At 42.2% G+C, this 26,790-nt stretch overlaps 2 protein-coding genes across 2 annotated transcripts in view; one reads left to right on the plus strand and one right to left on the minus strand.

Annotated features, from left to right (window-relative positions):
- supt6h (SPT6 homolog, histone chaperone and transcription elongation factor) overlaps nucleotides 1-15,069 on the minus strand; it is a 71,758-nt gene extending 56,689 nt beyond the window's left edge. Inside the window, exons 1-4 of the mRNA XM_073053456.1 lie at nucleotides 14,943-15,069; nucleotides 13,965-14,081; nucleotides 2,313-2,492; nucleotides 1,884-1,954 (exon numbers count right to left, since the gene is read on the minus strand). Coding sequence (XP_072909557.1) covers nucleotides 1,884-1,954; nucleotides 2,313-2,492; nucleotides 13,965-14,070 — 357 coding nt within the window. The 5' untranslated portion in view covers nucleotides 14,071-14,081; nucleotides 14,943-15,069. The remainder of the gene's footprint in view (nucleotides 1-1,883; nucleotides 1,955-2,312; nucleotides 2,493-13,964; nucleotides 14,082-14,942) is intronic.
- Nucleotides 15,070-17,259: 2,190 nt separating this feature from the next.
- The window catches only part of LOC140731730 (stromal cell-derived factor 2-like), a 44,817-nt gene continuing 35,286 nt past the window's right edge, over nucleotides 17,260-26,790 (plus strand). The window contains exon 1 of the mRNA XM_073053457.1: nucleotides 17,260-17,491. Coding sequence (XP_072909558.1) covers nucleotides 17,311-17,491 — 181 coding nt within the window. The 5' untranslated portion in view covers nucleotides 17,260-17,310. The remainder of the gene's footprint in view (nucleotides 17,492-26,790) is intronic.

Consider the following 26,790-nt stretch of genomic DNA (forward strand, 5'->3'; position numbering starts at 1 on the left):
CTTAAAAGATTGATCAATAAATATATATTGCCTTCTCTGACTTTATCAAATGATACTTAAGTTTCATTCACCATGCATCTGCTCGTTTTTACCAGCCACTCTATATTCTCCTGAAATTACCATTCTGGTCATTGAATTCAGAGATTCTTGACTTCTTCAGACTTTAAACTGTTCTGGAAATCCAAAATTCATATCACTGATGGACATTTGACACAATAATCTTAATACCGTCTCCTGGAGAACATCACTGTGTACTTTTCCAGGCTGAAAAACAACTGTTTACCGCTACACCTACTTTTTGTCCTGTAGCCAATTTTGACACCATGGGCTCTAATTCTGACTAAAAATCAGTATTGTAAAGTCACATCAAATGTCTTTTAAAAGTTTACATCATCTTCAGTGATCCTCTCCTTAAAGATGTGATTAATATAAATTTGGCCAAAGTAATCTCCGACTAGTTATTAACCATACAAACGTTAGAGGAAATGAAGAGATATTTTTCAGAATCAGCTTTCTAGTATCTAAAAATGCATTTTGCTCTTGTCTGATAGGTTGGGAGCTACATTGGTGTAGAAACTATGTATAAGGCTTGATAGATTCTTGCTGTTAATCATTTATACATGTGCACAATCCTCATTATGAATTGTTTTCAAAAGTTTTTTTAAAAACCATTAACATCCAAAGTACTGATCAAATTTCCAAAGGCTAGCAATCATATAGAACTAAGGACCCTAAGTAGTTGTCACTTTCCAGCTTGTGTGACAGCTCTATACAGCATACTCAAAGCTAAATGATTAAACTGATGTTGGAAGGGAGACCGATAACACAGTGCTCAAAAGTCAAACCTGTCCGTGGATTAAAGAGTCCGAAGCTGAAGCCGAACAAGAGAACAGCTGGATGGAAGATGGACAATAGACAGCTGCACAGCAGTCTGGCCTTGAGAGTTTTATGCCATGACAAGTTATAATTGAAGGATTACTGGATTCACATTTAAACTTTACTCACCACCACCCTTCCCCACTCTTTCACTTCACACTTATCAGACAGCATCCAAATTTCATATTTTAATTACAGTATGTCATTGTTATGGCTTTCAAGATTTTATTCCATTTAATCTCATGTGTTCTTCCAAATTTTAGCTTCCAGATCAATTCCAAATGTAACTGCCCTAAAACTGGTGTCCATTCTATCAGCTGCCAAGGACCTCAGCTCCAGAATCACATGCTTAAGTTTTTTTCTACCATGACCATATTCCTCTATCACAAAACTATGAAGCTTTTAATTATTCTCCCTACTATCTCCATTTACAGTCCAATCTCAGATTTTGTTTGTAACATTCCTGTGAAGTTGGAATGTTTTTCTTTGTTAAAATGGTTAGAAAACAGAAATCTAGCATTTATCTACACCGGTTTGATCAAAACCAAGCAAATTCATTGCTCTATTGAATTACCCTTTCATAGTCTCAAATGGAAGTTTCTGAAATTTACTTTCAGCGAGTTGCGGAAAACTGCTTCAGTTAACAGTGCACCCATAAATTTACTCACAGAAAGCAATTGTCCCAAATTAATAATTTTAATTTTTGCTTTTCTGCCAATTCTTAACTTAGCACCTCAAACTATTCCAAGTATGAATGGGATCGACTTGTAACCCTGGTATTTCTTTGAAAAGCTCTTGTACTGCAATGCAACATACAAAGATCTGCAACTATGCGAGCCAGAACTAATGGCACTTTGGCAGTGTTCTGATGACAAAATTAATTTAATATTCATTTTTTACCACATTGTGATATTGGAAATAACAGTTATTTTCCACCTGATGAAAGCTCCACTACCTCTCAATTCTGAATGATCACAGTAATTGGATAAAGCAAAATAATTAGTTACCCTTTTGACTTTGACACCCAAGTTTTCCTCAATTAGGTCAAAATCATCATCTTCCAGTCTGTCATCGTAAGCTGCACATAATAAATAAAACAACAATTAATGTTAAAATAAAATAATACACTGTCTCTAAAGACATGGGTTAAAAAAATGACTTCAACACAAGAATCACTGAAACCTTATCACCCTCCACCCACCCAATACTGCATTATATTCTGTTGTGAACCCTCCAGGGGTGCTGACTGCTTCCTATCATTAAAAATTCATATATTCGATAAGTTCCCGACATTTCTCTCAGCAACAGGTCACACTAAAAAATTTTCTTTGAAATTTTTCAGAACTTTATCGCTAGCATTAGCAATAATTGAAAGAATGTTTAAATCCCTGAGAGTCTGATTTTCTATCTTAAAAGTATCTGATATTAGTACTAACATTTGCGTTTCCTTTTCTTAATGATAGCATCTGAACCTCCTGATCTTTCACTCCCTGCATCATCGTCTTCCTCCTCCTCTTCCTCCTCATCATCCTCTTCCACATCATCATTAATGAAGTCCTTCAAATTCCCCTGCTCATCTTGATCATCAGCATTTTCGTCTTCTTCCTCCTCTTCTTCTGCAGAGGCAAAGACAAAAGTTAAGCATCTTGAAAACAAGGATTCACAATCAGGTTTATCATCACTTACCTATGTCATGAAATTTGCTGTTTTGTAGCAGCAGTTTATTGCAAGACATAAAATTACTCTGTTATGAAAATAAATAGTGCTGAAGAGAAATGATGAGGGAGATGTCACAAACCCAAAAAAAAATTTAAATTGTTGATGATCTTAGGTAGAACAGGCAGTATGATTGGAGAAAGAAAAACAAGAAATATGGTAGATCGCTGACCAACCTTATCGTCAGCTGTTTCTCCCTTCACATGCTGCCTGACCTGCAGAGCATTTTCTGTTTCTAGCACTTGTGAATTTGCAGCACTTAAAACATTCACAAATAAACCCAATGTAATTATTAGACATAAACTGATATTTCAATTTCATCAGGCCAAAATCAACCATCACTTTGGGCAAGTGATCAGCAAGTTCCAAAACTGATAAAGAACACATACCTATCAAGCTCAATACGAGGGGTGATTGATAAGTTTGTGGCCTATGGTAGAAGGAGTCAATTTTAGAAAAAAATAGACAATGGGGCAGCAGTAGGCCATTCTGCCCTTTAAGCTTGCACCGCCATTCACTGTGATCATGGCTGATCATCCACAATCAGTATCCCGTTCCTGCCTTCTCCCCATATCCCTTGACTCCACCATCTTTAAGAGCTCTATCTAACTCTTTCTTGTAAACATCCAGAGAATTGGCCTCCACTGCCTGAGCCACAGCATTCCACAGATTCACAACTCTGGGTGAAAAAGTTTTTCCTCAACTCCGTTCTAAATGGCCTACCCCTTATTCTTAAACTGTGGCCTCTGGTTCTGGACTCCCCCAACATCAGGAACATGTTTCCTGCCTCTAGTGTGTCCAATCCCTTAATAATCTTATATGTTTCAATCAGATCCCCTCTCATCCTTCTAAATTCCAGTGTATACAAGACCAGTCGCTCCAATCTTTCAACATATGACAGTCCCACCATCCCGGGAATTAACCTCGTGAACCTACGCTGCACTCCCTCAATAGCAAGAATGTCCTTCCTCAAATTTGGAGACCAAAACTGAACACAATACTCCAGGTGTGGGCCCTGTACAACTGCAGAAAGACCTCTTTGCTCCTATACTCAACTCCCCTTGTTATGAAGGCCAACATGCTGTACCTGCATGCTTACTTTCAGTGACTGATGAACAAGGACACCTGGATCTCGTTGTACTTCCCCTTTTCCTAACTTGACGCCATTCAGATAGTAATCTGCCTTCCTATTCTTGCCACCAAAGTGCATAACCTCATATTTATCCACATTAAACTGCATCTGCCCACTCACCTAACCTGTCCCAAGTTACCCTCCATTCTCATAACATCCTCCTCACATTTCACACTGCCACCCAGCTTTGTGTCATCTGCAAATTTGCTAATGTTACTTTTAATCCCTTCATCTAAATCATTAACGTATATTGTAAATAGCTGCGGTCCCAGCACCAAGCCTTGCGGTACCTCACTAGTCACTGCCTGCCAATCTGAAAGGGACCAGTTAATCCCTACTCTGTTTCCTGTCTGCCAAAACTGTTTCCTGTCTGCCATGTCAGTACCCTACCCCTAATAGCATGTGCTCTAATTTTGCCCACTAATCTCCTATGTGGGACCTTATCAAAGGCTTTCTGGAAGTCCAGGTGCACTACATCCACTGGCTCTCCCTTGTCCATTTTCATAGTTACATCCTCAAAAAAATTCCAGAAGATTAGTCAAGCATGATTTCCCCTTCGTAAATCTACGCTGACTTGGACCAATCCTGTTACTGCTATCTAAATGTGCTGCTATTTCATCTTTTATAATTGACTCCAGCATCATCCTCACCACTGATGTCAGGCTAACTGGTCTATAATTCCCTGTTTTCTCCCTCCCTCCTTTCTTAAAAAGTGGGATAACATTAGCTACCCGCCAATCCTCAGGAACTGATCCTGAATCCTAGCACATTTATTTCAACATTGAAATTGCTTTGAATAATTTCTTTTCTTCGGTAGTCACTAAGGAGAAGGATAATGAATTGTGTAGGGGAAGGGAAACAAGTAGGGAAGTTATGGAAACTATGACGATTAAAGAGGAGAAAGTACTGGCACTTTAAAGGAATATAAAAGTGGATAAACCTCCGGGTCCTGACAGGATATTCCCCAGTGGTGGGTAAATTAATGGAAAGTATTCTTAGAGATGGTATATATAAAATTATCTGGATAGACAGGGACAGTCTATCCAGAACAGTCAACATGGATTTGTGCATGGAAGGTCATGTTTGACAAATCTTAATGAATTTTTTGAAGAGGTTACTAGGAAAGTTGATTAGGGTAAAGCAGTGGATGCTGTCTATATGGACTTCAGTAAGGCCTTTGACAAGGTTCCACAAGGAAGGTGAGTTAGGAAGGTTCAATCATTAGGTGTTAATATTGAAGTAGTAAAATGGATTCATCAGTGGCTGGATGGGAGATGCCAGAGAGTAGTGGTGGATAACTCTTTGTCAGGTTGGAGGCCGGTGACTAGTGGTGTGCCTCAGGGATCTTTACTGGGTCCAATGTTGTTTGTCATATACATTAATGACCTGGATGACAGGGTGGTAAATTGGATTAGTAAGTATGCAGATGATACTAAGATAGGTGGTGTTGTGGATAATGAAGTAGGTTTTCAAAGCTTGCAGAGAGATTTAGGCCAGTTAGAAGAGTGAGCTGAAAGATGGCAGATGGGAGTTTAATGCTGATAAGTGTGAGGTGCTACATTTTGGTAGGACTAATCAAAGTAGGACATACATGATAAATGGTAAGGCATTGAGGAATGCAGTAGAACAGAGAGAGATCTAGGAATAATGGTGCATAGTTCCCTGAAGGTGGAATCTCATGTGGATAGGGTGGTAAAGAAAGCTTTTGGTATGCTGGCCTTTATAAATCAGAGCATTGAGTATAGGAGTTGGTATGTAATGTTAAAATTGTACAAGGCATTGGTGAGGCCAAATTTGGAGTATTGTATACAGTTCTGGTCACCGAATTATAGGAAAGTTGTCAACAAAATAGAGAGAATACAGAGGAGATTTACTAGAATGTTACCTGGGTTTCAGCACCTAAGTTATAGAGAAAGGTTGAACAAGTTAGGTCTTTATTCTTTGGAGTGTAGAAGGTTGAGGCGGGACTTGATAGAGGTATTTCAAATTATGAGGGGGATAGATAGAGTTGACGTGGATAGGCTTTTTCCATTGAGAGTAGGGGAGATTCAAACAAGAGGACATGAGTTGAGTTAAGAGGCAAAAGTTTAGGGGTAACACGAGGGGGAACTTCTTTACTCAGAGAGTGGTAGCTGTGTGAAACGAGCTTCCAGTAGAAGTGGTAGAGGCAGGTTCGATTTTGTCATTTAAAAAAAAATTGGATAGGAAAGGAATGGAGGGTTATGGGCTGAGTGCAGGTCAGTGGGATTAGGTGAGAGTAAGCATTCGGCACAGACTAGAAGGGCCGAGATGACCTCTGTTTCCATGCTGTAATTGTTATATAGTCCCCTCCTACATTTACACACATAGTCCAGCGGTTGTGAAGCATACGGATCTTGGACCTCCAGAACATGTCCACAGATGTGTGATAAGTTTGTGGCCTAAGGTAGAAGGAGATGAGTTATACAGCTCTCGTTACATCCACATGCAGGTCAACTCTGAGTGATTATGCAGAAAGTTTGAAGTTAATGACACATCTCCTTCTACCTTAGGCCACAAACTTATCAATCATCCCTGATGAGTTATTAACTTCAAATGTTCTGCATAATCACTCAGAGTTGAACTGCATGTGCATGTAATGAGAGCTGTATGGCTCATCTCCTTCTACCTTAGGCCACAAACTTATCAATCACCCCTGCTGTGGACACTTTCTGGAGGTCCAAGATCCGTATGCTCCACAACACCTGGATGTGTAAACGTAGGAGTGGGCAACGTTGAAAAATAAATGTGCTTGGTTTTCTAAAATTGACACCTTCTACACGAGGCCATGAACTTATCAATCACCCCATGTACATATTGGACTAAATATGAAACACTGGTGTGGAGACAATCTGGAAGTTATTTCAACTTAATGTCACAAAAAATACCAAAAGGAATCAGGAATAGGATATTAGCCTGAAATCTGCTTTGCCATTTTGTTGGATTAAATTGCCCTGTAACTCAACCGTATTTATTCAGAAACACTGACTGCTCACTTCCCAGCATGGAGGCTGCTCAACGCACTGAATCTCTTACATCTCCTATTTATCTTATATAGATACATATCGTATGACAATATACCAACTAGTATTTCAGAGTTTTGATTCAATTAACCTAGCACCCACAACTCTAAAGATTGATTTCCAGATTTCTTCAAGAACAAGTACCTCCCTGCTAAATTTCCTACTGGGGGATTTACTGTACAGAATCTAATTATCAATTGAAACTTCTCTGTTAAATTTACTTATAATCTAATGAACCAAACACACTTCACAGTTGCATCAAGGATTTATCCATGACGCTTGGTATTACATCTTGGGCATACAAAAAGACAAGTCACCTAAAGTAATGTCTCAGAATGCCAAATCACAAGATTGATCTTGAGACTCTACTATTCCAATCATACTGCCTTTTGGTTTTACTAAATTAAATCCTTTAAGTCACTTGCACTGCCACTTACCAGGGTCAAAATTTCCTTGAAAGACTTAGCTCTTGAAAGTGAATGCAAAAATTCAGAAGAGGCTTAATTACAGATTGTTCAAGTTCAGCATTATTTCTTTTGGAATTTCAAATGCTTTTCGAACATTGATACTGTGACTAGCATTTGGTCCACGATGACAGACAAGAGAAGTCAGTTTAGCTCAAATGCCTGTTTTATTGCAATAAGCACAAAAACAGACCGGGTGCTATGATGCAGGGAGAGAACCCACATAGTCACATACAGGCAACGGGGAAGGTGATTAATACACATCCCTGTTACAGTAGGGTAACCTACAAACACACAAGCAAATAAGTGCATAATCCAGTATAAAATGTAACAATAAATGAACTTGAACATTCACCATAATCCCACAAACACATTTTAGAGTAAGAACAATAATTAGCACGGGCCACTAGAAATGCCGGTGTGAGCTGTGACCACCCCCCCAGAGCGCCACATTGCCCCACCTGAGGGGTCAGCTGTCCCTGGCAATCCCAGGGTCTGCAACAAAGTCCAAAAGTCTTAGTGGTAGTCAATGTATCTTGGGTAATGATGAGTCTGAGTACAGAGAAGAAATTAAGAACCTGGTGGCATGGTGCGAAGACAATAACCTATCCCTCAATGTCAGCAAGACGAAGGAATTGGTTGTTGACTTCAGAAGGAGTAGCGGACCGCACGACCCCATCTACATCAGTGGTGCACGGGTAGAACAGGTCAAAAGCTTTAAGTTCCTCGGGGTGAATATGACAAATGACCTGACTTGGTCTAACCAAGCAGAGTCCACTGCCAAGAAGGCCCACCAGCGCCTTTACTTCCTGAGAAAGCTGAAGAAATTTGGCCTGTCCCCTAAAACCCTCACTAATTTTTATAGATGCACTGCAGAAAGCATTCTTCTAGGGTGCATCACAACCTACTATGGAAGTTGTCCTGTCCAAGACTGGAAGAAGCTGCAGAAGATCGTGAACCTAGCCCAGCACATCACACAAACCAATCTTCCATCCATGGAGCAAACACGAGGAAATCTGCAGATGCTGGAAATTCAAACAACAACACACACAAAATGCTGGTGGAACACAGCAGGCCAGGCAGCATCTATAGGGAGAAGCGCTGTCGATGTTTCAGGCCGAGACGTCCATGGACTCGCTTTACACCGCACGCTGTTGGAGCAGTGCTGCCAGGATAATCAAGGACACAACCCACCCAGCCAACAGACTTTTTGTCCCTCTTCCCTCTGGGAGAAGGTTCAGGAGCTTGAAGATTTGTACGGCCAGATTTGGGAACAGCTTCTTTTCAACTGTGATAAGACTGCTGAATGGATCCTGACCCGGATCTGGGCCGTACCTTCCAAATATCCGGACCTGACTTGCACTACCGTACTTTCCCTTTTCTATTTTCTAATTATGATTTATAATTTAAATTTTTATATTTACTTTGATTTGTACTTTAGAGGGCATGAAGTGCAGAATCAAATATCGCTGTGATGATCGTACGCTCTAGTATCAATTGTTTGGTGACAGTAAAGTAAATGCCACCACCTGGGGCACTGCGTAGGGGGTGTCTGCAGTGACCCCCCCCCCCCCCCCCCCGAGGTACTGTTTGGTGAGGTTAGAGGCAGGGCACCTGAAGTTGTCATTTCTTTTTTTCAGCCTCACGGGGTCGGTGGAGGCCAAGGGCCAGCCAGTCGAGTGCAGCACAACTGCCTTGCGCTGCACAGGCAACCACACCCAGTACACCACATCAGAGACAGAATCAAGCACCTTCTTGAACCCATTCCAGCGGTTCCAAGCTTCGGGCAGTCCCTTCTTCTGGGTGGGGCAGTAGACCCATACTGAGACATTCAAGCATTACAGCGGTGCATGCAACAGCTCTGTGCCTGCCTACACCCAGGCAAAGAGAAGCTTTTGAACAGCTTGCCCAACACCTTTGTGACCCCAAAATAGCTGGCCCCTACCAGCCTGTGCACTGACTGCAGCACAGTGCCCCCAGGCGACCAGGTGTCTGTCACTGGAAAACTGCCACCGGCGGAAGAGCAACCCGGTGCGTACCTCCAGCATGTCCCACTGGGAGCATAGGGCTCTGGTCTCAGATAGAGACCCCTGCTCACTCCGGCCAGCACAGGATGGCCCACCTGCTCGCTGCACAGCTGCTGGTCAATGTTGGGGAGGCCTGCCTCGCAACTGGCTGCCACCTGAAGCACCACATCCACTGCTTGCCCTGGTTCCGCTGTGTCGCGCTGGGTCACTGTGGGACGTGCTGCATTGCGGTGGGCCACCGTGAAACTGGTGGTGGGTGCGGCTGAGCTCGCTTGATTCCCTTCCCAAAGCTGCCCCGCTGGAGAGCCAGGGCTTCAGTGCTGAGGTAGAGTCTGCCCGTGGCACACCCACATGGACCCCCGCCAGTGGGACAGCAGGTCCAGGCCAATGATGCAGGAGTCCTGGATCTCAACAGCCACACCTTGTGCTCCACTGTGTTTATCCCCACTGCCATGTGCAGCCCCTCTTCCTGCTCATTGCCACACGGTCACTGGTGACCTTAGCCAGCTGGACCACCATTGTTGTCCACCCAGGCAGGCATGGCTGGTCCGCGTTGGGGAGGACACCTGGACAGGTGATTGTGACGGTTGACCCTGTGTGCACCAACGCACAGCATCCCCACCACGTGGTTGTTTAAGTCTTGTTCTTCAACCAAACGGATCACCAGCAGAGGCGAAGGGATTCTCCTGAAGGTTTCAGGCACTGCTGCCCATTCAGCATTTCCCAGTGGCTGCTCTGGGCTACGGTGTGGTGCCAGTGCGGGCATTCCCGGTCCTGCCTCGCCACACCGGTAGCAGAGATCACTCCATAGCACACAGCAGGACTGGTCAGATCTGTCTCACGGGCTGCTCCTCATCAATTTCCTCCTCCGTCTCAGTGATACAGGCCTGCGCTCGGGGCATGTGGGGTGAAGCTGGAATACCTCCGGGGGCTAAAATTGCTTTTGCCCTCTCCGCCTCTGCCAGCACATGTTTCAGAGATGATGGTGATGTCAGGTGAGCACATGCCAAAGGCGCTACGACATCAGCACCTTTACAAAGGCATGGAGGGCAAATTCTTCCTGGACTGTGAGAGGGAACTGGGGGGTAGCCATGCAGAGCAGTGGTGGTGATCTGCTGCAAATGCCTCCAGGCTTTCTCCCACATGGCACCGTCTGCTGCCCAATTCTTCCTTCATTGCTTCCTCCAATGGCCTCTGCCTTTCAGCGACACTATCACGCCGCTCAGCTGGCATTAGATCAAGAAAAGCCTGCAGGACACCCCCCTCCAGTGTCAAGGCAAGGTGCACCACCCGTTGTGTCATGCGGCAAGTCTGACTGTGTCAGGTAAGGCCCTAGGCGGCTGGTACTGTTGTACCTGGGGAGCTTCAGGGTGGACCTTGTGGTGTTAATTGCTAGGGCCCGTTGGTCTTCCTCTTTCTCTGGCGGCATCGGTGATACCTGCCACGAGGGAGGTGGGTGATGCAGTCCGCCATGTCCCCCAGATTGGAGAGCCTGGTTATGCATGCCCCATTGGGGTTCCCTGGAAAGGCACAACGCTCGGATCCCAGGGTTTCCTTCCATTTTGGCGTCCCAACTTCAGAAGCCCAGCCCAGGGATGCAGAGAAGGCATATTTCACTTGGTCCCTCAACTTATTCCCAGGGTCTTAAGCCACTTCACCCAACATCGTAGCCATCAATCTCTAATCACACTCCCGACACCAATGTGGCAAGCATTTGGTTCACGAGCTATACTGGACCCTGGTCAGACCCCACTTGGGAGTACTGTGCTCAGTTCTGGTCGCCTCACTACAGGAAGGATGTGGAAACCATAGAAAGGGTGCAGAGGTGATTTACAAGGAAGTTGCCTGAATTGGGGAGCATGCCTTATGAAAACAGGTTGAGTGAGCTTGGCCTTTTCTCCTTGGAGCGACGGAGGATGAGAGGTAACCTGATAAGAGGTATATAAGATGATGAGAGGCATTGATCGTGTGGATAGTCAAAGGCTTTTTCCCAGGGCTGAAGTGGTTGCCACAAGAGGACACAGGTTTAAGGTTCTGGGGAGTAGGTACAGAGATGTCAGGGGTAAGACGCGTTTTTTTTTAAATAAACGCAGAGAGTGGTGAGTGCGTAGAATGGGCTGCCGGCAATGGTGGTGGAGGCGGATACGACAGAGTCTATTAAGAGATTTTCAGATCGGTACATGGAGCTTAGAAAAATAGAGGGCTATAGGTAAGCCTACTAATTTCTAAGGTGGGGACATGTTCAGCACAACTTTGTGAGCTGAAGGGCTTGTATTCTGCTGTAGGTTTTCTACGTTTTCTATGACAGAAGCCTGTTTAGCTCAGCGTCATGTTTTATTGCGATAAGCACAAATACAGACCGGGCACAATAACTCAGGGAGAGAACACACTCAGTCACATACAGATGGGGGAGGTGATTAATACACACCTCGGTTACAGTCATAGTGACACACAAACACAAGTAAATAAATGTATAACCCAAGCTAAAATGTAACAATAAATAAACTTGAACACCCACCATAATCCCACAAACGCATTTTAAAATAAGACCAATAAATCGCGCTGGCCACAAGGAATATCGCTGGGGTGGGCTGTCGATCGCACCCCTGGAGTGCCACAATATGCTATATCCATTCTCATAGTATAGAGGCTTCATGCTATTAAAACACATAGGAACTTACAAAACACTTTCTCAGCAAATTTTATATCAGTAATAAAAGACCACAGTGAAACAATACAAATGCAAATGTTACCTCTCCTAGAAAAGGCATAATTTATCTGGACTGCCATGGGAACTATAGATTAAGTCAAGGGAAATATTAAATGAGGAAAGCATATCACTTCATATAATACACTACTTCTGGGAGCTTTTCCCTACAGGGCCACGTATGAATTTCTACAACATTGCTAGCTCAATTAGAAGCTAATGTATGTAACTGATACATTATAAAATCCACGAGTATTTCAATGGCCATCTTCTTTTACTGTTGAAAACCCCTATTAGAGAAAATTAATTTTATTTTGCCTATGGGTTTAAAAAAAGGCTGTACAGTTGACATAGTGCAGTTTCAGAGATCAATCTGGTGATTTGTCATTCTGGGGCGGCCATTTAAAATGACACTTATTTTTTACAAATTCAGTAAGATGCAAAACCAACAGTACTGCTGAACCCAATATCCATTATTTCTGGAAAACCTGTTCAAACTGAATATGACAAACCAGTTAAGTTTCTTATTAATGTATGCCCCTCTAGGTTAAGCTGGTTATTGAAGGCCATAGACTTAAAAGTCAAGGAGTGAACCCTGAACTTCTTATTGGAAATGGACATTGCCAGTACTGTGTGTGCTAGGAAATATTACTTGCAATTTATCAGACTTCGCTAGTATATGGTCCAGCTTTGCCTACATGCATGATTGGAATAATACATATCACTGTGTAATCATCAATGAACATCCTCTCTTTATGACTGAAGGAAGATTATCAATGAATGGACTGTAGAACGTAGCATCGAAGTTATGTTAGGCCATGCATGTAACAGATTGTGGTAGAAATATTTCTTCTGCAGCTGATAGGCCTCAGCTTCAAGGTGCAGATAGTATCACCATCACTGTCATTTGCTAAAGGAGGATGTCATTAGGCTTCAGAACATTTTCTAAGGTGTTAAGTCAATAACTTCTCCTTCTCAAATGTATACCACCAAGCTATGACTTTTAACGGGACTGTTCTGCTGCGACAGAGGCCACAACCAGATACAGCGATGGATGAATCTGCAACACTGAGAATTACAGAAGCTGTTCTGTGGGGCAACTCCCAATTTAGCCCCATTTATGCTGATGTCAGCAAGCATGCAGAGTTAACCAGGATGAGCGCTTTCATACTTCTCAGAACTGGTCCAAGATTATTGATGTGACCCTACTGGTTTATGTTTTGGCATAAAGATGTAACTGATGCTTTCTAACATCACTTCACAGGGCATCTACCTTTCACATTGCTAAATGTCTAGAATCAATGATGCGATTCTGAGTAAGGATGACATCTTTTTTTCCACAGAACAGGACAAGCCCATGTGTGGCTTCTATGGTTACCAATGTAGCACTAGGTTCTCCAGTCATTTAAATTTTCCAGCTCCTGAGGTGAGATTATAATATGTATCTTTGGATTAGTCCAAGTATCAGAATTGAATGATGGGTGGAATGAATTAAATGCTCGAATATCTTTTCCTCCTATTCCCATGCAGCAAGCTATTTCACTTCAGGTTTTTAGACTGAATCCAGAATTGGCCTTCAAAGCCAATCATATTCAAATTACCAGGCTGTATATATGAGAAAATGAACTGCTTCTGATAGACATGTACTACTGCTTCTTTATATTGGATTCAAACAGGAAAATTCCAAGCATTTACAAACCCTTTCTTTATAGATCATTAGATTATAAAGTACACACATACAAGGAAATTATCAGTATTCCATCAGTTTTTGAGATCCGATATTAAAAATATAATACTTAATAAACCAAGTTGCCATTTTATTAATTGCTCCAGAGGAACTATATTTCAATTTTAACCCTGCAATAGATGAACATTTATCTTTAGTTTATTAAATTCCAACCCATACAAATTAATTGAAACGGCTGACTCTCAAAAGTTAAAAAAAAAATCAGCCAAGACCTTACAACAACAAAACTAATGCTGCATCTTGGGTGCACATACCATCATCATCTTCTATGAACTTCTTGGGCTTTTTCTGCACAACTGATCCTTCTTCATCATACTCTTCCTCAGACTCCTCAGCTTCACTCTCCACAAAGTCAGACATGTCTGCAAGCTCTACAGAAAAAATGTGAAATATGCAATGTAACAGTCTACTTGACACCCACACTAACATTAATAAAATAAATGCCTGTTTATTTTAACCAAAGCCCTCACTGAATGAATTTTAATATTTTTATTTTAATAATAAAAATCATGAAGCAAGCACCATCTAAGTTATAAAATTAAATAGGAAAGCATTATACTATAGTCTTTTTTGATATTTTGAGACAGGACTGGTGGTGTAGAAGAGGAAAGATGCCCACACATTAATCAGTTCGCCTTCTTTAAACGATCCTTATCTGCATTACCCTTAATGCAGATGGTGGGAACTAAAGGTCAATCAGAACTTTTAATAAAGTACCCACACGGAGAAGCGGGGGTAAAGAGAGAATTTTTAAAACAACCCAGTGAATGCCATTGTACAAGCCCCTGCCCACTCCATTCGCTCCCTACATGTCCGGTCACGGCTTCTCGCCAGGGTCGACACCCAGATTCCTCCTCAGCTTCGCATTGAGGCCTTTTAAACAGCCACTCTCGGCCTCTTCCTAGGGGAGCTGTGTCCAGTTTACCACCTACTTCTCCAACCCCCCACCCTCCCCGGCTGCGACTAATTCCATGTACTTCCAACGGTGATCTTTCCTCCACCTCAGTCCTTAAATGGATTCCCTCCCATCCACCAACTCCCACTCTCCCGGGGTCCTTGACTTAGACTGGGGGTCTTTACTCGGCCTCAAGGCCCGGGGCCTAGGCCCGGAATCGCGAGCTTCCAGCGGCACCTCCAGCCCCTCTTACAGGGCAATGTTAACCACAATCCCAACACGACGGCCCGCGTTAAAATGTCACAGCCCTTGCCGGAAGAAATAACAGCGTCAGTACCTCGATCAACACGATGAGACAGGAAAAAAATCAAATGGACTAAGTTCCCAAGCCACCCCGAGCAGCGACTGGTTTAAAAATGGCCGACTGTGTGCACCAGCAGTCCTTCCTCCCGGCAGTTTCAGACGGTGTCACACGGTTCCGGATGCGGGAGTGGAAGATTAAAAAAAACAGGATAAGGAATCTATACTCAGCAACCACGCACCGCCTACATGTCAACTCTACCCAAACCCACCCATTTATTACTGCCAAGAATAAATGGGCGTTTAAATACATTTGTGCTTAATCTTTTCTTCCATTCTACCGCATAATCCGCAGCCAGTATAAATTCAGGAATAGCTCCATGCTTGAATTCTTGAACAAATCTTCACACTCACCCTACCTCAGAAATAGACAACTACAGACCACCTCTTCGATACCACAGACTTGTCTCTCATTGTGTTCCTTTTTAATCACGTCCTGTTTTGCAGTCATTTTCTTCACTGTATTGAATAATTTATTGCATAGTTCATATTCTGCGTGCTGTCTGAATCTACGTGTACCTCACTGTATAGACGACAATAAGCTCGACTTGAACTGGAATCCATAAGGGTGCTGTTTGATAGAAAACAAACAGTGGGAGGAAATGACAAACACGAGGAAATCAGCAGATGCTGGAAATCCAAGCAACACACACAAAACGCTGGAGGAACTCAGCAGGTCAGGCAGCAACTTCGGAAAAGAGTGAACAGTCGACATTTCGGGCCGAGACCCTTCATCTGGAGAAAACGAGTCATTATGTTGACAAGATGTGATTACTGCAGGGGTGTCTATTTGGGCATCAATAATACACATTAATAATTAGCTGTGGGACTAAATACAACATTTACACATTTGTTGATCACGAGAAATTAGTTGGGAATACAAGGAGCAAAGAGCATTCACAAAGGGGATACAGACAAACTCAGTGAATGGGCCGTTGTAAGGCAATTTGAAAAAAAAGAAGCTATCTAATATTGGGGGAGAAAAAAATAAAAACATTTTTTAAAGGTTGAAGATTAAGAGGAAATGTTGATGTTCAAAGGGAACTTAAGCAATGTGGCCTGAGATTAGTGCTCCTCACTACAGCTTGGAGAAATAATTTTAAACCACATTCTATTCTGATGCTGTGATATGATATTTGCCTCTCTTCCATCATATCTAACAATTCTAACTCAGTAGATTAAGCTTATTGGTCAATGTTGTGGTTTTAATTATTTCCATAATATATGACATTTAATTATGCTAGAACATTTTATAGCCTTCATCAGTAAGATAATACAATATCCACAAAACAAAGGCCATGATGAATATTTTCTCCATATTACATTTGTTAATCAACACTAGTAGCGGCCAACTCAAAAAGGGATACCCCTTTTTAAAAATATTTGTCACATGCACATCAAAAAACATTGAAACATAGTGAAATGTGTCAAGTAAATGTGAACAAAGATAATGTAAAAATGTAAAATAAATGTAAACAATGTAAGGACAATTGAAACAAAGACAAATTTTAACTTTGTGAAATGTGTGTTCACAAAATTATGAAATTATCTTCCAGTTTGGGTGCTGTACATCTGTGTGGGTTTAGAATCTGAGTACACAATTTTTGGTTTGGATTTTTGTTGTTCCTTGCAATTGTTTGCATGATTTGTGCTTTTTTCTCTTGCACATTGGGCGTTGGTCTTTTACTTTTGTTTTTTTTAATGGGTTCTTTCGGGTTTAGTGCAGTGTGGCTACCTGTGAGCAAACACATCTCAAGGTTGATAATAAATGGAAATTGAACTTCATTATTGTAAATTATTTTAATATTTAAGCCTTTTACAGTGGCCTCAGTTCATGCAATGAAAAAGTTATTTTAACATTAGGAATCTGATAAAAGAGAAACAAAATAGTGAATAAATCGAATTACAGAGGAACTAAACCTTAGCCTTGGAGTTACTATCAGGAGGAGCTGAAGATGCTAAGAACTTCCTGCACGTTTTGTGAACAATTAATAATTTCCCGATTCCAGCTGTGTCCTGCAACAACACCTGCGTTCAGGAGACTCTTTACACCTCCCTTCCTACAGAAGTTCCTCTGTCAGCAGCTCCTGCTGAAACCCCACAAAGACAGCAGACAGCTGCCGTCCTCCCAGCGCGCAGCAGATTGACCGGGTCAGCAGGTCCTCCCGAACTCCGTCACTTCACCGGGTAGCCTCTGGTCCTCCCAGTGGCGCTACGGCTTGCTTCCCATGGCGCTGTCACTTCACCGGATGGCCTCTGGTCCTCCCAGTGGCGCTACGGCTCGCTTCCCACGGCGCCGCCCGCTCCGTTAGGCTGACGTTGACCGGTCGGCTGTGGGGGGGAAGATGAACAGGCAGTTAGAGCGGTTTCTGCTGCTGGCCCGCATCCTTGTACTTTCCTTTCTTTCTGTGCCCGCTCTTTCGGGCGAGTCCGACCTGAGTTATGTCACTTGCGGGTCGGTTATCAAGTTGTTAAACACGCAGCACAATGTCCGGCTGCACTCGCATGAGGTGAAGTACGGCTCGGGTGAGTGGCGGGACGGGGCTGGTGGAGGTCGGGGCTGATGCGGGACGGAGGAGGCCGAGGACGGGGAGAGAATGGGGGTCTGGGTAGGAGGAGAGGAGGTGGCGTTGGCCGGGGCTGTGGATGGGATGTGAGGGGGCATGAGATGATGATGATGATGATGTGGTGGGATGGGACATGATACAGTAGTTGGTGCTGGTGTCGTTAAAGGGACCGGGAGGCATCACTCCCCAGCATTGCTCAGCCTTGGCCTTAAGATCGTATGTACATGAAAATAAATCTGGAGATCTGTAATAAAACAAAGAATACTGGAAATAATCTATATGCCATTAGTGAAAAAGAAAACCGTTTTGAATTGGAGAAGATTTTTTAAAAAATCTGCAGGTGCTTGAAATCCTCAATTAAAACTGGAATTATCAGTAGGGCAGGCAGCATCTGTGGAAGCAGAATCAGTTAGGCTTTCAGGTCTGGGACTATTGTGGAGCAAGGAAGGAAAAGACAAGCTAATTTCTCTTGGTAATAGTTTGGAGGGGGAAAAAGTGGGGAATCTTAGATAGAACGAGTCAGAATGGGGGCAGTTAGTAGAGTAGTCATATTAATGGCGAGGCTGTGGGGCATGTAATAGTCTCACCTGTTTTGTGTGTCTTACAGCATTAAGGCTGATTTATACTTCTGCGTAGTAGCTTACGCCGTAGCCTTTGTAAGTGGTCTGCACCGTTGTGAGCATTTATACCTCTGCGTTGGTGTGTCTGCGTCGCTCTGCAATTCACCACCAAAACGCTAGTTGGTGGTGGGGTTTCTAATGGCGACTGAGTGCATCATGTTGGAGTTGGAGCTAATAAATGTTGAACAGGTGTTACTTTTATTGAAATTACTGCAACAGAAAGAGAGAAGACATCGGAGGAGATGGTGTGTACGACCATTGAACAGATTGAGGCAGGAGGGTGAATTTTCTGTGCTTGTCCGGCCACTGAGAGACATGGATGAGGAAATTCATTTCAAATATTTTTGGATGTGGGCAGGTAGATTTGACGATTTTGTTCATCGCCTCCAACCATTTATTTCACATCAGTGTACGCTCCTATATACAGGAGGAAATGTGATGCTACCAAGTGGACCAATCACAGTTGTTGTGGTCTGCAGCGCGCAGTTACAGTTTTGGAGAGGTGCACGTCAGGCTATGGTGTAGGTTACTCAGCTACGCTGTACTTATGGCATTCATTTGACGCAGAAGTATAAATCAGCCTTTACCCTTTGCTAGTAGTATAGTTTCACCTGTTGGGTATGTCCTGCAGCCTCATTATTAACAGCACATTATGTATCATTGTGTAATGTGCTTCTGGCAACCCATTTGATTTCTCTCTTTCAGTGATATTTCCTTTGTTCTACTTAAGCCCCTGACTATTGCCGAAAGTTAAATTGCTTAGCTCTCTCTTCCAGTTCAGGGAAGGAGCCTAGAGATAAACCTGAAACATTAACTGTTTCTCTTTCCATGGATACTGCCTGACTTGCTGAATGTTTCTAGTGTTTAATGGTTTTTATTAGGTTGAAGGCTTTAATTAGAACTGGAAAAGTAAGAGAAAAACAGTTTTAACATGTAGGTGAACAGGGAGTGTGGAGAGCACAAAGACCTGTCATGGGTTCGAAGACAAAACTGCAGTTTATGCATTTATGTGAGGGTGAAAGTAACTTAACCTGCTCTCTAGTATAGTGGGGGCAAAACACATAAATTGCTGGAGGAACTTGAGCAGCATCTATGGAAATTAATAAACAGTCAACGTCTCAGACTGAGGCTCTTCTTTAGGTCTGGGAAAAAATGATGAGAAGTCAAGCAAGAAGGTGGGTCGAGGGGAGGAAGAAACACAAGATGGTGGGTGATTGGTGAAACCAGGGGAGGGGGATGAACTAGTATACTGGTACTACAGTAGTATAGTATTACTAACCTGGCTGAACTGTGTTGATTGCCTTTGTCACTTTTCCAAGTATGCTGTACTGGCTTGTTTCTATTTATGTGTTGTGCACCACTTTTATATCCCTTTCAGTACTATTGAGCGCTTTTGGAAGCTTGTGCATTCAGCACCATAGTCCTGAAAAACGTCGTCTCGTTTTTACTGTGTACTGTACCAGCAGTTATGGTCGCAGTGACAATAAAAAGTGACTTGACTTGACATGATTCCATAAACAACAATGTGATCATAATCAAATTAACTGCATGGAGTATTGTATCATAATTTTCTCCGCACCAAATCGAAAATGCTACTTCAACTTATTATCTTAGCTGCAAAATGGCACTTGTGGCTCCCTCACTATCGTACGAGAGTGAAACTCTGTATATTGTGGACATTTTAGTGTTATTTTATCAGAAAGGGTGTTTGAATGGAGTGGGAATTCTGTTACTGTCCTTGGATCAAAATCTTTTGTTCATTCCTAATCTTTTTTTGTAAAAGATACAAAACGGGCACCTGAATCCGAGGGGGACCAATATTCTCGCAGGTGGGTTTGTTAGAGCTGTGGTGAGGGTTTAAACTAATTTGTCAGGAGGATGGGAACTGGAGTGAAGGGACTCAGGATAGGACGGATGGATAAAAAGCAAAGATAGCATGCAGTCAGACTGTCAGGAAGGACATGCAGATGACAGGACAAAATTGTAGCCCCAGGGTGACTATCAGTGTATTAGGAATGCAGAATCAAAAGGGGTACTAAAAGTGTTATATCTCAATACATAGAGTATTAGAAATAAGTTGGATGATCTTGTTGCATTGTTACACATTGTTGGTTATAATGTTGTGGCCTTCACTGAATTGTGGCTGAAGGATGGTTGTAGTTGTGAGGTGAATGTCCAAGATTACGCATTGTATCGGAGGAATAGGACGGGAGGCAGAAGGAGTGGTATGGCTCTGCTGGTAAAGAATGGCATCAAATCATTAGAAAGATGTGACATAGGATTGGACGATGTTGAATCCTTGTGGGTTGAGTTAAGAAACTGCAAAGGTAAAGGACCGTGATGGCAGTTATATACCGGCCTCCAAACAGTAGCTGAGATGTGGACCACAGATTACAATGAGAAATTGAAAAGGCATGTCAAAAGGGCAATGTTATGATAGTCATGGGAAATTTTAACATGCAGGTAGATCAGGAAAATCAGGATGGTAATAGATTTCAAGAGAATGAACTTGCTGAATGCCTATGAGATGGCTTTTTAAAACAACTTATCATTGAGCCTACTAGGGGATCAGCTAAATGAACTGGAGGTGATTAGGGAGCTTAAGGTAAAGGAACCCTGAGGAGGCAGTGATCACAATATGATTGAGTTCAACTTGAAATTTGATAGGGTGAAAGTAACGTCTGACATATCGGTATTTCAGTGGAGTAAAGGAAATTACAATGGTATGACAGATGAGTTGGCCAAAGAAAATTGGAAGGAGGTGCTGGCAGGGATGACTGCAGAGCAGCATGGCTTGAGTTTCTGGGAAAAATGAGGAAAGTGCTTTATAGATGTATTCAAATGGCAAAATAATACAACCCTGGCTGAGATGGGAAGTCAAAGCTAATGCAAAAGCAAAAGAGAAGGCATGCAATAAAGCAAAAATTAGTGGAAAGTTAGATGATTGCGAAGCTTTCAAAAACCTACAGAAATCAGCTTAAAGAATCATTAAGAGGGAAAAGATGAAACATGAAAGCAAGCTAGCGAACAATATCAAGGTGTATTAAAAAAAGCTTTCTCAAGTATATAAGAAAGAGATGAGAGTGGATATAGGACCACTAGAAAATGAGGCAAGAGAAATAATAACGAGAGGCAAGGAGATGGCAGATGAACTAAATGAGTATATTGCATCAGTCTTCACTACGGAAGACACTAGCAGTGTGCCAGGTGTTGAAGGGGGTGAGGGAAGAGAAGTGAGTGCTGTTACTATTACAAGGGAGAAGGTGCTCAAAAAGCTGGAAGACCTAAAGGTGCATAAGTCACACGGACCAGGTGAACTGCACCCTAGGGATCCAAAAGTGGTAATGGTAGAGATTGTGGAGGCATTAGTACAGCCTTTCAAGAATCTTTGGACTCTGGCATGGTGCCAGAGGACTGGAAAATTGCAAATGCCACTCCACAGTTTAAGAAAAGAGGGAGGGAGCAAAAAGAAAATTATAGACCAGTTAGCCTGACCTCAGTGATTGGGAAGATGGTGGAGTCAATTGTTAAGTATGAGGTTATGGAGTTCCTAGAGACAAAGGGCAAGATAGCATGTTTTCTTTAAGGGAAAACCTTGCCTGATGAACCTCTTGGAATTCTTTGAGGAGATTACAAGTAGATAGATAAAGGGGATGCAGTGTATGTTGTATATTCAGAAAGCCTTTGACAAAGCGCCACACATGAGGCTGCTTACCAAGTTAAGAGCCCATGGTATTACAGGTAAGTTACTAGCATAGTTTTAGCATTGGCTGATTGGTAGGAAGCAGTGAATGGGAATAAAAGGATCCTTTTCTGGTTAGTTGCCAGTAACTAGTGGTGTTCCACAGGGTTTGGTGTTGGGACCAATTTTTTTTATTCTGTATATCAGTGATTTAGATGATGGAATAGATGGCTTTGTTGCCAAGTTTGCTGATGATACAAAGATTTGTGGAGGGGCTGTTACTGTTGAGGAACAAGAAGGCTGCAGAAGGACTTGGACAGATTAGGAGAAAGGGCAAGAAAGTGGCAAATGCAATACAATGTTGGAAAATGCACTTTGGTAGAATAAATAAATGTGCAGATTATTTTCTAAATGGGGAGAAAGTCCAAAAATCTGAGATGCAAAGGGGTCTGGGATTCCTTACGTAGAACAGCCTAAAGGTTAACTTGCAGGTTGAGTCGGTGGCAAGGAAGGCAAATGCATTGTTGGCATTAATTTCAATTCTGGTCACCTCATTATAGGAATGATGTAGAAGCTATGAAGAGGGTGCAGAGGAGATTTACCAGGATGTTGCCTGGTTTGGAGAACAAGTCATATGAAGCAAGGTTAGCAGAGCTGGGACTTTTCTCTTTGGAGCGTAGAAGAATGAGAGGGACTTTGATAGAGGTCTACAAGATTATGAGAGGCATAGATAGGGTGGATAGTCAATACCTGTTTCCCAGGGCACCAATAGCAAACACCAGAGGGCATATGTACAAAATTAAGGGAGGGAAGTTTAGGGGAGACATCAGGGGTAAGTTTTTTACACAGAGGGTTGTGAGTGCCTGGAATGACTTGCCAGGGATGGTGGTGGAGGCTAAAACATTAGGGGTATTTAAGAGCCTCTTGGACAGGCACATGGATGAAAGAAAAATGGAGGGTTATGGGGTAGTGTGGGTTTAGTACTTTTTTTAAGGACTATATTGGTCGGCACAACATGGAAGGCTGAAGGGCCTGTACTGTGCCGTAGTGTTCTAGTTCTTGTTCTAGGTCTAGAATCTAAGAGCAGGGTTGTGATGCTGAGGCTTTATAAGGCACTGTTGAGGCCTCACCTTGAGTATTGTGAACAGTTTTGGGCTCCTTTTCTAAGAAAAGATGTGCTGGCATTGGAGAGGGTTCAGAAGAGGCCATAAGGATGATTCTGGGAATGAAAGGGTTATCATATGAGGAATGTTTGATGGCTCTGGGCCTGTACTGACTGGAATTTAGTATGATTGGGGGGGGGGGTGGAAGGGAAGAATCTCTTTGAAACCTTTTGAATGTTGAAAGACCTAGACAGAGTAGAGGATGTTTCTCATGATGGGAAAGTCTAGGACAAGGGGGTGCAGCCTCAGGATAGAGGGAAGTCCATTTAAAACAGAAATGTAGAGAAATTTCTTTCGCCAGAGGGTGGTGAATTTGTGGAATTTGTTACCACAGGCAGTCGTGAAGGCCACGTTGTTGGGTGTATTTGAGGTGGAGATTGATAGGTTCTTGATTGGCTACAACATCAAAGGTTACGGAGAAAAGGCTGGGGAGTGGGGCTGAGGAGGTGAAAAAAGGATCAACCATGGTTGAATGCGGAGCAGACTCAATGGGCCATATGGCCTAATTCTGCTCCTCTGTTTTATGGTCTTATATAAATGTTTTTTCATCTCAAGTTCTAAATAAAATACGGACAGGGGGACTTCCGGTAAGATGGCGATTGTTTAGTCGCTCCAAACTTTTGCTCCGTTATACTTCCTATCTTTGCACTATATGTCTCCCTTTTTAAATCTTACTTTGTTACTTTATTAGTTCTCTTTTACCTGCCTGCGAATACATCTATCTCATAACGGCTACAAAAGGTACTAAAATCGGGAAAAAAGAAACTTCCACAGCTCTGTCGGCTGAGATTCTCGCTATTTTGGAACAACATCGACAAGATACTTTAATGGATATTAAAACTAAATTTAGAACTTCTATCAACCAGCTGGATTCAAAATTGGATCAGATTAATGCCAGAGTGGATGGCCATGCTGAACATTTATCTCGCATCGACCTAACTTCTGAAGATTTAGAACGCCGTGTTCAACATCTCGTAACTTTCTGCTCCAACCTAGCGGAGAAGAACAGTAAACTTACTTCCAAAATGGTGGATCTTGAAAATCGGAGCAGACATTGCAATCTATGAATTCTTGGTTTGCCGGAGGCCACCGAAAAGGGCTCTTCCGTTGAATTTTTCTCTTCTTTTCTCTGAGATTTTCGGGAAAGAATTTCTTCCGACTCCACCTGAGCTAGAAAGGGCTCACAGGATTTATGTTCCTCGCGCAATTTTGGGTTCCCGTCCACGGCCAGTTATTTTATGCTTTCATCGATACCAGGTGAAAAACTGTTTGATTATGGAGGCACGCCGCAGAGGTACTTTTGCTTTTCAAAGTACGAACATTCGTTTTGTGGAAGATTATGCCCCCCAGGTTCTGAAGATGCGTGCTGAGTTTAAAGTGTTACGTACCCGTGACACGTGACAGTGGTACCCTTGTCACGTGACTGGGGTTGAAGTTATACTGGACATGAGGTAATGGTGGAGTGATGTCATTTTCCCGCCAGTAGAGGTCATGTGACAGGTTTTTTCTACAGGGTATAAAAGGAAGACCCACCCTGTCAGGTGGGGCAGTTCGTGGCTGGATTTGCCAAGATGACTTCATATCACTGTGTGATTTAATGTGATGACGCAGTTTAGTTAAAAATGAAGTTTTATATGATGCCTAAAGTTTAAAAGGTCAGAGCCAACGGTTTCTTTGCTAATGGAGAGTGAAGTTTGGAAGACAAATCGAGAAGAATCGATTTTCGACGATGGATTGACTTCGACCTTGTGTGATCCTCATTCGGAAGGATTTCGTTTACTATTCTCACGATAGTCTCCGCTGGAAAAGGTGGGAGATTGAGAATATTGTGGAAGGAAGGTCAGTCACTTTAAGTTGTTATATTTAATAAAATTCGACGTGGGAGTTCGACGCTGGGAATCGAAGGACATCGACGTGGAAGAGAATTTACCTCGTTTTAAAAAGTCTCTCCTTTTAAAAGTACCGTGAACTTTTGAACTGTCGGCATATCACTTTTAAGAACTGAGTTCTTTTCAATACCGCTTTAAAGACTGTTTGGGACTGCAACGCTATTAAGGACTGTCTGAGCAGCTGCCAGCAGCTGAGCTCGGATCATTGTTTGGGTTTGTTTACATTTGAAGGGGGTTTGTTATCAGTGTTTAATAAATGTGTTATTTGTTATAAAACCCTTCGTCTAACTCATCTATAATTATTGTTGCCTGAATACGTAACATAATTATGGGGGCTACGTTCGGAATTGAATTATTTGAGTTTAAAGAGTTTTTTGAATTTTGAGTCGGTGTTTTGGTAACGGGGATTGCTCGATTTTTTTTTGTTTGATTGGCTTGTGAGTGGTTTTCGGCAACGATGAATATTGATGAGTTTCTGGATTCGCCAGACGAGGATTTGTTAGCGAAGGCGAAAAAAACTGAAGTCTCTGAACTTGCGAATCGGTTGCATCTTAAAGGGATTTTGCCAACTACATCAAAAGCTGTAATACAGAGAAAGATCGCATCACACTTTGTGGCTTCGGGTCATTTTAAAGAATCGATTTTAGAATCGTTTCCAATAAGTAATCTGGAGATGCAGTTGCAAATTGAACAAATGATGTTAGAAAGGTGTAAATTGGAAGCTGAACAGAAGCAAAGAGATTTTGAATATGCAATGGAGAAATTAAGTTCTGTAGAACAGTCTGCTGATTCTAAAAAACCGTTTGTATTGAAAACAATAAAAAAAGTTAAAAAAAAAAAAAACCGTTTGTTGCTAGCCAAGAAATTAAATTGGTCCCTCCATTTAGTGAAACAGAAGTGGAGAGATATTTTCAACATTTTGAAACTATTGCTCGGATGTCAGAGTGGCCGAAAGATAAATGGTCAGTGTTATTACAGAGTGTAATCAAAGGCAAGGCACGACACGTTTACACAGCTTTAACTGCTGCGCAAGCATTAGATTATGATATTGTGAAAGAAAATATTCTCAAATCGTATGAATTGGTCCCAGAAGCGTACAGGGAAAGATTCAGGAGTTTGAAAAAGTCTGTGGAAAAGACTTATGTGGAATTTGCCTATGATAAAGCTATGTGTTTTGAGAGATGGGTTTCTTCTAAAAATGTAAATGAGGACTATGAGACTTTGAAAGAGCTGATTTTGATGGAGGAATTTAAAAGAAGCATTCCTGTTGAAGTAAGGACCTACTTAAATGAGAGGGTTACTGATAAATTGCAGGACTGTGCTAGATTAGCTGATGAGTATGTTTTAATCCATAAGAATAAATTTCCTCAGGGTAGAATTTTTAAGAGGAGAAATAATATGGAGACTCAAGGTAAATCAGAAATTAAATTAGAGGTTAATGAGAGAGGTAAGGAGGAAGGAAAACCTGTGAAGGAAAGACAGTTTGGTCTTATTTGTAACTATTGTAAGAAGCCTGGCCATGTAATAGCTAACTGTTTCAAATTGAAAAAGAAAGAGAAGGAAGCAGTTCCGGATGCTTGTGTGCAACATACTGAAGCACCTGTAAAGTTACAGGGTTTGGTAAACACAAATGAGGATTTGTTAGAGTCTGACCAAGTTAGAAAGGGATATGATCATTTTATAACTGAAGGGTTTGTATCCTTGAAAGAAGGATCTACTCTGGTGCCAACAAAAATTCTTAGGGATACTGGAGCTTCTCAATCACTGATGTTGGATAGTGTGTTGAAGTTTAATGAAGAGAGTGATACTGGTGAGGTAAATTACATAAGAGGTGTTGGAAGTGATTTTATGCCTGTACGTTTACATGAAGTAAATTTAAAGTCAGGGTTAGTTACAGGATTTGT

The sequence above is a fragment of the Hemitrygon akajei genome, chromosome 8, assembly GCF_048418815.1.
Source record: "Hemitrygon akajei chromosome 8, sHemAka1.3, whole genome shotgun sequence".
Lineage (NCBI taxonomy): Eukaryota > Metazoa > Chordata > Chondrichthyes > Myliobatiformes > Dasyatidae > Hemitrygon > Hemitrygon akajei.